The sequence below is a fragment of the Odontesthes bonariensis genome, chromosome 5 (assembly GCF_027942865.1).
Source record: "Odontesthes bonariensis isolate fOdoBon6 chromosome 5, fOdoBon6.hap1, whole genome shotgun sequence".
NCBI classification, from domain to species: domain Eukaryota; kingdom Metazoa; phylum Chordata; class Actinopteri; order Atheriniformes; family Atherinopsidae; genus Odontesthes; species Odontesthes bonariensis.
Genome location: NC_134510.1, coordinates 63601 through 78902, shown reverse-complemented (window position 1 = coordinate 78902; position 15302 = coordinate 63601). Strand labels below are relative to the sequence as shown.

The 15302-nt window shown below is 39.4% G+C and overlaps 1 protein-coding gene across 2 annotated transcripts in view; it reads left to right on the top strand.

The window, feature by feature from the left end:
- The window catches only part of adcy3a (adenylate cyclase 3a), a 224088-nt gene extending 209212 nt beyond the window's left edge, over positions 1-14876 (top strand). For both annotated transcript variants that reach the window (XM_075464641.1, XM_075464640.1), the window contains 4 exons: positions 615-728; positions 1406-1532; positions 3128-3252; positions 12672-14876. In XM_075464641.1, coding sequence (XP_075320756.1) covers positions 615-728; positions 1406-1532; positions 3128-3252; positions 12672-12851 — 546 coding nt within the window. In that variant the 3' untranslated portion in view covers positions 12852-14876. The remainder of the gene's footprint in view (positions 1-614; positions 729-1405; positions 1533-3127; positions 3253-12671) is intronic.
- Positions 14877-15302: the final 426 nt, after the last annotated feature.

The window sequence follows — 15302 nt, the reverse complement described above, 5'->3', positions numbered from 1 at the left end:
TTTTTCAAGTATTACTCTCAAGCTTTTTTTCAAAAATGGACACATGGCTCCAAAAAGACCAAGATGGCAATGGCAGAATGGAGATCTTGAGGCTTTAAAAAACAATGGGTGATGACAAGATGGCTCTGGGTTATGTATTCTTAATCAATGAGTGAGCTAGCTGTTAAGCTTTATCACTGCCACAGAAGAAAAAAAAATCTGATCTGAAAACTGTGTTTTCAAGGCTTCAGGACATACTTTCATTTATTAGGCTGACTTTATTATTAGAAAAGAATAATTATGACAGGTAATAAAATAAACATTATCTTTAATGACTGCTATTGGTGGCTATGTCAAAGTTAGAGTCAGATGGAAAATCACAAAAATTGTTGCACCATCCAAATACTTGTTGATTTGACTGTACAGACTTCTTATGAGAAGTCTTATGAGAAATGAAGAGAAAAGAAAGCACAATATATTCAATGTAATATGTTGCAATCATAAAAGGTAAATACACTGTCTTTCATCTGCTGACATTCTTGTTCGTGATGACTGACCTTGAAGAGACTGGACTTGAGACAGTTCTTATATCATCAGTATCTGAAAATATTTCTGTTCACCTTTAACTATGCCAGCTGCTGGATGAGCCGCAGTTCCGCTGCATCACAAAGATCAAGACCATTGGAAGCACCTATATGGCAGCATCAGGTGTCACCCCAGACATCAGCAACGGCTACACATGCAGAAAGGTACGTATGTCACAGACTTCGGTGACTTGAGATGACGTCAACCTGTCGCACTGAGTGTTTATGCATTTGGCAGTCACTTTTATCCAAAGCGACTTACAGGTAGGCAGGTAGGGTAAGGGGATCTTGCCTAAGGACCTTTAAGGTAGGACCTTTCATGCAGGGGATTTGAACTCGGGTCACCTACATGAAAGGTGGCAATCAAAATTAAACCATGCTTTGATTTGTTTCTACTGTGAAAAAAAAAATGTGATGCTTAGGACTCTTAGGAATCAATCATAAGATGCAGTGTTGCCAATACCATAAGTAGAAAAAAGCTGTGGCTGCACTTAAAGACAGAACATGACCAGGTTTTTGATAAAATATGTTAAGGATAAAGTCGGCTGGAACAAAGTCTTGAGATTGTCGAACCACTCACCCATCAAACTCACCAATGACACGAGGCAATGAACATGTTCACTAATGTTTCTCTACACCCTAAGACATCCAGACCATATTGAGTTAATGATAGAACTAAACATACAAGCCCTCAGGACTGGAGATGAGGGGTTTCTTTTTTACCATCATTAGAAGCAGGAAGCCAAATATTATGGACATCATAATACACTATACTCTGCACTTGGAAAAAGATTGCAGTGAAATGCTGATTATCAGTCATCTTTGTTTTTTTTGTCCTGTAGAAAGAAGAGCAGTCTGACACAGAACGTTGGCAGCACCTGGCAGACCTTGCAGATTTTGCTCTGGCCATGAAGGTCACACTCATGAACATTAATTACCAGTCATTCAATAACTTCATGCTACGCATTGGTATGTGCTAATCCGTTACCTTGGGGTTCTGAGTTGGTGGGATGTTATGTGTTCTTTTGGTTTAATTCATTAAGTAATTGTTTTTTATTCATTTTTAATTGGAAAACAAAAGTAAATCTGCTCTGTTTGTCAAAATCATATTTTAGCTGCTTCTTTTTCTAATTTTTGAAGTTAAAATTTTTTTTTTACAGATGATTACGAATTATCCTCTGATAATCATTTATCTTGTTCCTTCATTAAAAAAGCAAAATCCCAGCAGTTAAGTTACTAAGATGAAGATCTGACTCTACAAAGGAAGTTAGGCTAAATTTATGTACTATATTCATCTGACAAATGCTTTTGACGTGTGACTGACAAGAAATACATTTTAACTATTTTTGAATAAGAGCTAAATATTGTTTTTCATTTTGGGTATATTGTCAGTATATATATATATATATATATATATATATATATATATATATATATATATATATATATATATATATATATATATATATATATATATACACATACTACTAATACTGTTCTATTACCTGGCCAAATCCATTTTAATAGGATGACACAAGAGCAGAGAAGAATGACAGAGTGTGAAAATAATAAATGGGCAGCATTTAATTAGTTCATTTTACATTTTACTCAACTCTTGAGATCTAATGGCAGAAGTATGAGCCTCTACACCAGGGTTGCACGCAGACTGCATCTCTGGTGACGAAAAGGCAGATAGAATAGTAAGGCTTTGTATGTAAAGATGACGTTCTTGTTGCAGTTGAGGTTAACCAACCACCTCAAATGTTTGACAGCATCATCTGTTTTATCCGTCACCTTTGTTGCCTGCCAACCTCCATCATTCAAATCAAATCAAACCAACAACAATTTCAAAGAGGGATTGTTAATTTCTTGTCTTTATTGAATGTCCTTGAGGCAAGCTTAAAAGCCAGTGCAGCCTTAAAGTAAAACAAACTGGTTCCTACACCCATAGTTGTGTCCATCATTATATCACATTTTACTCACCAACTTAAGTGCTGAAACCTAGGGAATTTTGACTACCAACACAGAGATAAAGAAGATGAATAATATTTTTTTTTAACAGAAATGTTAGTTTCATGTACTTATTTATAGTTTCACAAAGATTGAGATTTATGGGAGAATCATATCTACACAAGGCTTTATCTGACAAAAAGAACGTGTATGCACATTTCTGCCATGTAGTTTTATTCATGAAACCACAGTTCATATGGATTCGTGATTAATCCACATGTACTGTGAACATTAATTGTCAGGGTTGCTCTGTGACCAAATGGTAATCAACATGGCTTGTCAGATGCCTAGAGTTTGATACACAGTATCTGCACTGAAACATTTTAAATTCAGTCTGTCCTAAAGCATTTTGTAATAAAAGTAGCGTACCAGCCTCTTCAAGTCTCTGCTGACACAATACACTTTAATGAATTAAGGACAGCACTATAAATCAAACAGGATTCTCTTTTACAGTAAATACTTACCAATGTTCTCACAGCTATAGTTATTTCTGCCACTGTTACATAACATAACAATCTTGATTTCTTGTGTAATGTGTCAACATTCTCCTGCAGGTCTGAATAAGGGCGCGGTGTTAGCAGGAGTAATTGGTGCACGCAAACCCCACTACGACATCTGGGGCAACACTGTGAACGTGGCTAGTCGCATGGAGTCCACAGGGGTAATGGGAAACATCCAGGTACAGTTTTCTGCTTTATTGCAGACTTTTGGATTAGTAAACCCATTGTAATGTAGATTGTAATGTAGATATATATTCAAAATGTTAATGGTGATTTGTTACAAAATCTTTGGTCATAAATATTTATCTTTGGATTTTCCACTCAACTTTTTTTCTCTTAAAAGCAGATGATTTTTTTTTTTTAACACATTTTTCACATGCTGTACTGCTGGAGAGATTTCTACTGGATCTTTTGACCAACTTTAATTATATGTTACGAAGAGTAACCATAACCAGTTTACCATATTTACAAGTGGAAGCAGCTGATTGAGCTTCAAAGCCAAATTAATGACTGAAAAAAGACCCCGAGTTTCAATGGGTCTATGAGAAAATGCTGCTTATGTACAACAGGAGCAAAATGGAGAAAGACTAAATAATTTTCAATCATGAGAAATGTAAGGACTGGCAAGTAAAATAATGAACAAGCTTGATTCACTTGAGTATCCAAATGACAGTGTGTAGAAAACATTTGTCAGATGTCTACTGGGGGTCCAGGAGGTCTTCAACTTGCATCTCCAGCAGTGATTGACCAAGATTTCAAGGAAGACTGGGGACATTGAGTTTTTACATGTCACATTCTAGGTGTCCATTGCTGATGCAACTCAACAGCCACGGTTGTAATGTTGACAAGCACTGTCATGGTGGGAAAACGGCTCAGCCAGTTGGGGAAGCAAAAAACTTGTGTGAGGGTTTTTGTGAGCCAATGGAACTTTACTTTTGATTGGCCTCAAAGAAACTCTGGGATCAGATGCCTCAGGAGGTGGAAATGGTGCTTCGCCAGCTGCCAACGGGGTCGGCGGTAGCTCAGGTGGAAGAGCAGATTTGGAAGGTTGGTGGAGGGGTTATAAGGGCCCTCTCTGTGGAACCAGCTGCCAGTTTGGGAGGCAGAGCCTTCAGTTATCAGGCCCCTCTCTGTGGAACCAGCTGCCAGTTTGGGAGGCAGAGCCTTCAGTTATCAGGCCCCTCTCTGTGGAACCAGCTGCCAGTTTGGCTTCAGGAAGCTGACACCCTCTCTACCTTTAAGACCAGGCTTACAACTTTCCTTTCTGATAAAGCTTATAGTTAGGGATGGCTCAGGTGATCCTGAAACATCCCATAGTTAAGCTGCTATAGGCCTACACTGCTGGGGGACCTTTCCTCACTTTGCTTCCCTGCTCCAACAGATATCCTTTGAATGGTGTTACAGCGTTTGTTGTCCCCTCTTTTCTGTCTTCTCAAACCCCAGCTGGTGGAGGCGGATGGCCACCCTTCCTGAGTCTGGTTCTGCCAGAGGTTTCTTCCTGTTCAAATCAATCAATCAATCAATCAATCAATCAATTATACTTTATTAATCCCCGAGGGGAAATTCCAGTTTCGGTCAAGACAGACAGACAACACAGAAACAGACAGGGAGAGAGAGTGTGACCAAGGCATCGCAGCCCGCGGGCTCACGGCCACGCAGGCGCCGCCAGATAAGAAGGAAGGGGAACAACATTGGGTGAGGGGAGGGAAAAAAATCATACTTCACACTGTACCCTTATTAGGATACGGTCTGAGATCTCAAAAATACCTCAGCACAGAAAAAGCATCATATACACAAAACAACAAAGGGAGTCGTTCCTCTCCACAGTTGCCTCAGGCACGCTCAGGAGATTGGACTGAAAACAAGTTTCAGTGTACTCTGTTGGTTTCCTTAGCTAGGAAATAGTTTTTGAATTGGCTCTATATGAATGAATTGGATTATTTTTAAATTAATTATGATTACAATGAATTAAGCTCCAATTTGTTTGAATTGGACTATAGTATTTAAGTGCCATTTCTTGTAATTTGGTGCTATATAAATACAACTAAATTTAATTGAATTGACAGGCCCCCCCATTTCAAAAATCGCATCTGCGCCCCTGTAATAAACAAACCACCACACAGCAACGTAATCAGTGTTGTCCTAACATGCAAATTAGGTGATTCATTTACTACCTTTACTAATGCTCAGTTATTTCATGTACAATATCCCTTTATCTCAAACAACTTTTGCACTGCAGCCTTTTAAAATCTTGTTGTTAAAATGTAGTTTTCTTTAAAGAAAAAAAAAAGCAGCTCTTAAAGTATTGCATTCCATCCATCCATCCTTTTTCTATACGCGCTTAATCCAACTCAGGGTCGTGGGGGGGCTGGAGCCTATCTCAGCTGTCATCAAGCGAGAGGCAGGGTACACCCTGAACAGGTCGCCAGTCCATCACAGGGCCACACAGAGACAAACCAGACAAACAACCATGCATACCCACGATCACTCCTCGGGTCAATTTAGAGACACCAATGAACCCAACATGCATGTTTATGGGCAGAGGGAGGAATCAAGAATACCCGGAGAGAACCCACACATACACAGGGAGAACATGCAAACTCCACACAGAAAGGCCCCAGCTGGGAGTTGATACTTTGAAGCAAACATAAATAAATATATACATTATACCCCATAATTATGCTGACATTATTCTGTTTGACTTAAATTATGCACTAATTGAAGGTTAATTTGACTCTGTATATAACAAGGGCAATGGGAAGCGTAACCAGCAGCTGACTTGCTACTTTTGGATGCCTTAGCACGTGTGTGCTGCGAGACAGACAAATGGCTGACATCGCGATTTAGATTGCCAAGGACTGTGCTGCTGCAAATATGCAGCTTGCTAGAGCCACGACTCCAGAGAGAAACACGCCGATTAAACCCAATTCCACCACACGCCCAGGTCCTCACCACCCTTGGATTTTTGGCCACTGGAACCTTTCAGAAGGAGATTGGAGACAGATCGGGGGTGTCCCAGTCCTCTGTGAGTCGTGCGCTCCCCTTGGTCATCAAAGCTCTCATCAGTTTATCACCCATGGTACATCACATTCCCATACACTGCTGTCCAACAAGTACAAATTAAGAGGGACTTTCATGCTGTGGCTGGACTGCCAAACATAATCGGAGCATTAGACTGCACACATATACGCATCAAAGCACCCGTGCTGTTGTGGAGCGCACTGAGCTGAAGGCCAGGTGGGTGTGTCTCCATACAGCGGGGGCCAAACTGCTCTATAGCCCAGAGAAGCCATGCAAGATTTGCACAATATTGCCATGTACGAGGGTCTCCACCTGAACCAGCCCAGCCAGACCAGAAGGTGTGGTGCCAGAAGACCCCCCCATCAAAGAGCCATCATGATGAGGCAACAGCTGATTGCATGGCTTTAGTTGCAGTCATCGAGCACCTGGCCATGGCGAGACTTTTTTTTTTTAAAGCCATTTTCATATCAAACCATTTCTTCTTTATTTCGGTGACATTACGAACTACAGGTGACACGGAATTAACAGCACTCGTAATAACTTCCCATTTCTTGGCTTTAGCAGGTCCTGTAATTCCACTGCTGACTCTGCTAAAAATGACAGATTTTCCTTTTTGGATCTCTGAAAGCAGAACTTCAGTCTCAGAGCCCCTAAAGTTGTTCTTTTTGCGCCTTGATGCCATTCTCATGACTCAACACTCAACACTTCCTTGCACAGGAGAGAGGAAGCACAGCCTTATATGGTATTATTTTGGGCGTGGAGTATGCAAATCTACTATCCTCGTGCACTTAAGTGGCATTCATCATTTACGCAGGCCGTTTACACACTTTTTCCGAAGTTAAGAGCGTTTGTTGAATCTGACGTGGCGTGTTCGTACGAGACCTTCGTACGAAAAAAGTAAGAGAAATTTAGAATAAAAATACGAAAATGTTCTTACATGAGGCTCATTGTGTTGCTAGTGAGATTGTTTTTTACTGGCTAGAAAACATAAATATATATCATATATAGCAATAGTATAATTTTTTTTAACTCAGACAACTCTGGGCCAGCTGCCTTATAGGTTGTGCGGACTTGTCTCCTTGCTGCAAGAATAAATGTTTTGTGTTAATTGTCTCCAGACTCTGAGCAGAGAGAGTGTATGGTTGAATTATTCAGAGATTGCCCTGAATGGATTTGGGCATTCACTTGTGAACAAGATCCCGAGATATTTAAACTATGGTATAAATAGGTGGTATATTTAAACAACAACAGCCTTGAATTTGGAAGAGCTGACTTTTATCCCAGCTGCTTCACACTCAGCTGCAAACGACTCCAGTGCGCGCTGAAGGCTCGAAGAAGCCAACAGAACCACATCATCTGCAAAAAGCAATGAAGCAGGCCTAAGGTTCCCAAACTAGATACCTTTCTCTCCCCGACTACGCTGTTCAATCCTGTCTATGAAAATCACAAACATTGTTTCTGTAGCATGGTAACAACTTGTCTGATGACTCTCAGTATTGGCTGTTAACAAAGGTGAACATGTGGACAATATGGACAGGAACTTAAAACCAACAATTCGACAGCAAGGATGCTCCTTCTCAGTGACATCTGCTAGATCAGGGGTTCCCAAACTTTTCCATGGCAAGGCCCCCCAAACAGTATTAGCTTCTGGCCGGGGACCCCCTTTGCAAACCACAGACAATGCTACAAAATATGTAAAGAAACATCAACTTTTAGAACGTATTTTCTTTCTTTTATTCACGGACAGCAGCTCGCTGTGTGAATGTAGCCTGACTAACTTCTTTACGTCTGAAGAAGTCAACCATTTTTTCGGACTCTGACGGATGTTTTTGTATTTATTTATTTATTTATTTGTTTATTTAGCAGGGACAATGCACAGCTCATTAGCAGTACCAGAGTTAGCTATAAGCTAATTTTCATCTGTAGTCCCTGGGCAGGAAACAGAGGATCTCTGTCAAAAGGAAAACCTAACAAAAACAGTAACACACAATTCTACAACAATAAAACACAGCAGCATAATACAAACAGTAAAATCACAACATTAGGACACAACAACAACAACAACAACAACAACAGCACAACATTAGGACACCATAACAACAGGACATCACAACATTAAGACAACAGTCTATGCATGATGGGTACATGCTTGGGTTGATTTCAGCCATGACTTCATCTTACATTTGAAAACAGCAAAGGTGTTCCACTGTCTTATCTGGCTCGGTACTGAGTTCCAAGACTTTGTGGCTCTAACTGAAAATACGGATGTGCCAAACTCAGTGGATCTGTGCTGTACTACACAGTCCCCTCTGTTTGACGTTCTAGTTCTCCTTCCATTGTCTGAGTGCAGTGACACAAACTCATTCAACGGAGGAGCGGCCAAATTGTTAATTATTTTGTAAACTAAACATACATCAGCAAGAAACAAAAAGCTGTCAAAGGTCATGAGATTATGCCTTTGAATGATTTTACAGTGGTGATATTTGAATGGCTTTTTATCCAGTACTTTGAGTGTTTGTTTGTAAAGTGTTTGCAGTGGAGCAATTGCTGTTTTCCCAGTTTGTGACCAGCTTGTAAAACAGTAAGAGATGTGTGAAAAGATCATGGAGTGCATGTAAAGTTTTGCTGCATCCAGAGGGAGCTGGTTCCTAATGTACCTAAAATTCCTTAAATTGAATTTGACTGTATTACACACCTGCTTCACATGTTTCTTAAAGGAGAGCTGTGAGTCAACAGTTATTCCTAAATATTTAAAATTTGAAACAGTCTGGATCCTTTCTCCATTAACAATGATATCAGGCTGATTTCCGTTTTATATTATAAAAGTACATACATGCTGTTTTGCTGATGTTGAGTGTCAGGCAGGACTCTGAGAGCCAATCAGAAATTTCAGCCAATGCTTCTGTTAATTTGGCTGCCACCTCACATCTGTTCTTTCCATGTGCGAGGATGACCGTGTCATCTGCGTACATTTGGGTGTCAACTTCTGGACATACAAGTGGCAGATCATTTACATATAAGCTAAATAAAAGAGGTCCTAAAATTGAGCCCTGCGGGACCCCAACAGAGCAGCCAATAAAAGATGAGGTACTATCCCCAACTCTGGTGCATTGTTTTCTTCCAGTGAGGTAGGACTCCATCCATTTCATTGTTTCCACAGACAAATTAAAATTGGACATTTTTGAGAGCAGAACACTATGATTAACAGTATCAAATGCTTTGCTCAGGTCCAAAAATACAGCACCTACAGCTCTCCCACTGTCAATATTTGTTTTGATTTTTTCAATGAGATAGCAGGTTGCCATTTCATTTGAATGATTTTTCCTGAACCCAAATTGCATTGGATGAAGTGAGTCTTGTCCTGAGTTTAAAAAGGCGGTTAGTTGTTCAGCTACCACTTTTTCAGCGATCTTAGATACAACGGGCAAGATACTGATGGGTCTATAATTTTTCACCTCAGTTGGTTCACCTGTTTTAAAAATTGGAACTACAACTGCAGACTTCCATGCATTTGGGAAGGTTGACTGTTTAAATGACATATTAACCAAACGTGCAATTGGAGTGCTGACGGAGTGATTATTGCTTTTAATAAAAGTTGAGTCCCACTCAAACACATCTTTTGCCTTAGAAGACTTTAAAGTGCTTAGGATTTTTAAAACCTTTCCTTGAGGAACTTCAGTTATGTTAAAAACCGGTTTGGTGTGTTTCGGTGCTGAGATTTGTTTAGATCTTGCACCAAAGGCGTGTGACAAATTCTGTACTGAGTCAATAAAATATTTATTAAATGTGGGGGCAATTTCATTCAAATCATTTGTAATAATTCCCTGCATTTTCAGTTCTCGTCCATGTCCTTGATTTTGCTTACTGTCAGTCTTTGTTAACTTATTAATATTCTTCCATATTAATTTGCTATTTCCTTTCCCTTCTTTAATAATAGTCATGAAGAAATTGGCTTTTGCTTTTCTTAATTCATTAACCACTTTGTTGCGGAGATTTTTAAAAACTCGTCCCTCACTAATTGATTTGGACTTAAGTGCTATTTTTAAAGCAAAATCACGTTTTTTCATTAAATCCCACAGTTTCTCATTAAACCAAGGTAGGTTACTCTTAGCACGTCTGTTTTTAAATGATCTGTTGTATTTTTCCTTAATTTTATTTACTGTGCCTATGAAGGATTCACAAGAAGCCTCTAGATCATCTGTTTGTAGAACATCAGTCCACTCAATTTGACCTAGTTCTTCCTTAAATGTATTCATGTCCTGTTTCCTTATTCCATGGGAGTGTTTTTTGATGTCTTGGCGATAAGTAAATCGTTTGTTTGTTAATTTCCTTGAAATAAGAGTCATATTGTGATCTGACAAACCAGTGAGGAGATTAAAAGATTTGATGATTCTCTCAGGCTTATTACTAAAAATTAGATCAATTTGTGTTTTTGAGGAATTTGTGATTCTAGTTGGTCCATCTATTAATTGAGTCATTTCGAATTGATTTGTAAGTGCTTTAAGTTTCTTTCTTATGGTTTTTTCTGCCCAGTTTAGATTGAAATCACCTAGAACTATACATTCTTTTTTAGTATCTAATTCTTTAAGCAGGTTTTTGAAATGTTCATAAAAGGTAATGTCAGATGAGGGAGGTCTATATACACCAATAACATTAAATGACATTTGCTGAGACAAGGTGATAGTTACAGCAATACATTCCATGTCATTTGCTGATGCCAGGTCAATCTGTTTACATTTAATGTCATCTTTCACGTACATGAGCAGTCCACCGCCCCTTCCTTTATTTCTGTCTTTTCTAAAAACATTGTAGCCAGGCATTTTGAAAGACGCTACAGGCGACGATGTGGTCAGCCATGTTTCAGATAAACACAGGTAGTCCAGATTTGAGCCGGTGAGAAGTGTTTCAAGTTGTTCAGTTTTTCGTTTAACGCTACGAATGTTCAAATGTCCCCCAAGAAGACCTTTCGGTTTTGCGTGTGGATCCCAGATGATTTTGGAATGTTGGACAGTTTGGAAGAGGCCAATGTTAACGTGTTTTTGGACTGCCGGGTTTCGGGATGAATGTCCCGGTTGATTGGAGTTACCTTGGTCCGAGAGTATCCCGGCTAGAGGCTGGAAATCATGCGTGATGACGGGCCCCGGGTTCAGCTGCACATCGCCGGCAAGGAGAAGGGTTGTCAACAGGTAGGCGAGTAGCTTTCTGTATGTTCGTGAAGCTTTATCTCGTGCTGTGTTTGTTCGTTCCGATGGTGCAGTTGCTCGACCATCTCGTAAGATAGTAGAGTAGGCGGTGAATTGGCTCCGTTCATTTAGTGTAGCAAGTTGTATCGGTAAGGCGGTTTCTCGTGAGCTAATCAGCTGATTGATCCTGCAGCAGCGGACCGAAAAGAACAATAGCAATACAGAGTAGATTAAAAGTACAGATCTCTCTGTAAAGTTCTTGGTGACACGGATGAGACCATGGCTTCTCTTTGCTGGTTTGTAGAGTGCAGATAAAAGCAAGGCTGAGGATTTGGTCGGCGCGACTGCGGCTCCTGCCAAGCCACCAGCCCACCCCGCCTGTCTCACGACGGTCTAAACCCAGCTCACGTATCAAGTGACTCTGAAGTTTCGAAGGTTTTGAACACTCATTTGAGAGGGTCTCCAGACAGAGGACGCATTTCGGGCAATTGTGGCCATTTTTCTGTATGGCTGTAAAGCCAAACTTAATTTATGCTGCCTCGTACTTTCTGATTTTAGTCGGCCAGTTCTTTCGGTCTCTTCCAAGTCAAAAATCTGTCCATTTTGGCTAAGCTACCTACACGCTAGCTTGAGGAGCAGAGCAGCTTCAGAACAGGCGCAAACCGCCAGGTCTACGATGTTTTGACTGGCAGCCAATCAGAAAGACAAGCATGGCAAATAACATTTCGGTATGATATATTATTATAAATTGTATTTTACAATACTGATTAAAAAATGTGAACAATTTTTATATTGATGTTCAAAAAAAAATTAATTCTATTTTTGCATTTTTTTCTTATCTTCACTCCAATTTTCTGAGGCCCCCCTAGCGCCCCCTGGCGGGCCCCCACTTTGAAAACCACTGTGCTAGATTACACCATCTGTTTTTAACAAGCACTACTTTCCCTCTTCCTTCACTTTACCTCTCTTTCTCCAGTCTTTGGTTGCCCATATAGTCAGGGCTGAGTAGAAAGGTTTTAGGTTAGTTGTTGTTGCCAGGTATTGAATAAACAAATACTGGCTTCCTGATATTCCAACTGTGTCACTCTCAGTACTCTAAAATCATCAATTTTATCAGCTAGTGAGCTCCCACTCAGAAATGGTTTAAACTTCCTCCTTCTATTTATCTATTTTGTTCTTGCTCTGCATCCTAGACATCTTCTGTTCAAATCATCTGTTTTTGGGGTCTTATTTCAAATTACATTTATAAGTAAATATATAACAAATTTTATTTAAGTTTATTAATGATTTGCATCTATATTATTCTAAATCATTATGAATTCTTTGCTCATTAATTCCTCTTGTCTTGTGTGTGTTCGTACGTGCGTGTGTGCGTGCATGTGTGTTTCATCCAGGTGGTGGAGGACTGCTACAACATTCTAAAGGAGTATGGCTTCCGATTTGTAAGGAGAGGGCCCATCTTTGTGAAAGGAAAAGGGGAGCTGCTCACTTTTTTCCTTAAAGGAAGAGACAAACAAGGTTCATTTATCAACAGTTCCTCTATCACTCTGCCACACCAGGTGGTGGACAGTTGAGCACAGCTCTTGCAAATACACATACCCACAGATATACACACTCCCCATCAGTCATGTCTACAATATAATTTTTTTGAAGGAGAGGTTATTTGCTCAAGGGAAAAAAAAACTAATTACTCCTTTTGTCATCTGCTACTTTAATGAATAAACTTGGGTACTCTGCTTACAGAAACCTTTATGGTCCATACTGATGGTATTTTAGTTAAGATTTTAAAGGAGACTGTTTTTTGTTTTTAAGTTGACAGCATTTCCTGAGATGTAAATGAAATGTATATGACATACTGTGTGTCCATCAGCTTCTTTAAACATGAATTCAGATCAGCCTGTTTTATGGTGTGGAATAAACCACTCTACTTGACCACTTGACTCTACTCTGTTCTGCAGGGTCTACCTCTGTAACAGTGTTGTGCAAGTTCACATTTCACTAGAAGTTCTTCGAAGTTTAGTTCACACAGATTAAAATGAACTAATTTATGCTTATACTGAACCATTGAAATTCTGAGTTAATATCATTGTCTCAAAATAGGCTTGGTTATGTTAGATTGTCATATTCAGTTAACACTTTGCACCTTTGAATTATCTTTCTTTTTATAGTACATAGTGCTCTAGGGTATTGGAACATGGTCAACACAGTATCTGGGCAGATGCAAGAACAACTCTGATTTGGTCTGTTTTATTAGTAACTATCAGGATATTTAAAAATAGCTGCAACTCAACATTCTGATGCATCAATTCAAAACATTACCCAGCGGAAGCCCAGGGACAAATACACCATTCCTATAATTAACATCACAATTACTTAGGGGGAATTCAGCTGTTGCTGAAAGAATGTAATCTCAAAACAACCAGTAACAGCAAAATGATCTACACATCAGATGCCTAATAGACATTATGTAAGAAAGCATGCAACAGACCACCACCTTTGTGTGACAAAATCTGGTGTGGGAACACAAGAAAAGATCAAATCAAACAGGAGGCATCTAAACACTGTGGAATTTTAACCATTGTATATGTTTGCTGCAGGTCGATCTGTGCAATATGTATCAGATGATCACGTCTAATGTGTGCAGACTGTACAATGATGATACCTGCTGTAACATAGTAGGCTGCAACTGTTGAAAGTAACACACATTCTTAGCGGTGCACAAATTTAGAGTAAGTTTAACAGACTGAATATCCACTGCCCAAATTTACAACTATATTGTATATTTATGTTCACTGGTTGGCTTCTTAGTAACAAGTTGTAATTCTTCCTCTTTTTCCATCTATGCCTTGCTGTCTTTCTTTACCCAGTCATGCTATGAGCTGACGCTCACATCATACAGACAAGACTTCGGCTCCCAAAAGTCAACCACATTTGCTCCTTACTTTGAATTCCATGAGCTATATTTAGCTTGCTTGGCTTTCACCTACGCTGTTAAGGTTTGTTGTAGTTTTCACACAGCGGTGGCGTTGTCTTTTTGATCAATACATCTCTCAGTGCTTGGTTGATACAGGTTGACATAAGTTGTAGGAGTAGACACACTGTAGGATGACCGTCCTGAATATATGACAATGTTAAAAGTTAAAAGACCACAGCAGCCGCAAGCTTTGAACCTTTTACTGTGTGGTTTAAGACTGTTGTTTTTAGCCACAATCAACGATAACCCCACAACTCCTTCACATCGGTTATCTTTCATTGGCTATAAAAAAAAAGTTCAATTTACATTACAGGTGGTCTCCCCAGGCTTTCCATAATGCAAAGTCTATATCTATTCAATCCTTCAGTTTCATCTGGCAGGCCCTCACTCTGCCCACTCTTTTTAATCTATTTTATGTCTCTTCTGAAATCTGCTTGTTATAGTACACCACTTTGTACACAACTTATTACAATTAGTAGACCATTTCTGTCAGGCTGTCTGTTGTATGAATATTGCTTCACAATTCTAAATGTCTGTAATTATCACCCAGCTTTCGAAGCAGCCTATTTTTTTAAAAGTTCAAATCATAAATTACTCAGTTAATAAAATAATTTGATGGTAAAAACAGTCTCTATGCCTGTGTCTGGTGCATTGGTTTTTGTTGGATGCAAACCCCGTGGTCTGCATAGCAACATCTCACCATAACATAATTTATTCTTGAAAAGAACGTTGTTCAGTGTTGTTAGAGTAAGCAGTGGTCACTTCATGTTCTTTAGTTAAAAACAGCCTTGTTCAAGTTAAAAAAAACTCACTGATAGGATAAACAACTTTCATGATCGTACTACTTTTGAATGCTTTTATGTATAGCAAATAGCCTGAGTGCTCACGCTATCAAAAGTAGCAAACCAAGCTCAGACTACTACACACGAAGCTGACACTTGACTGATCATTTTAGACTGGCAAGACATACATTTCCCTCATCTGCAGTTTCTCTACAGGCATGTGGTAGTAATCCTTCTTTTTAAAGAACAACTTGTCTCATCAGCTGGCA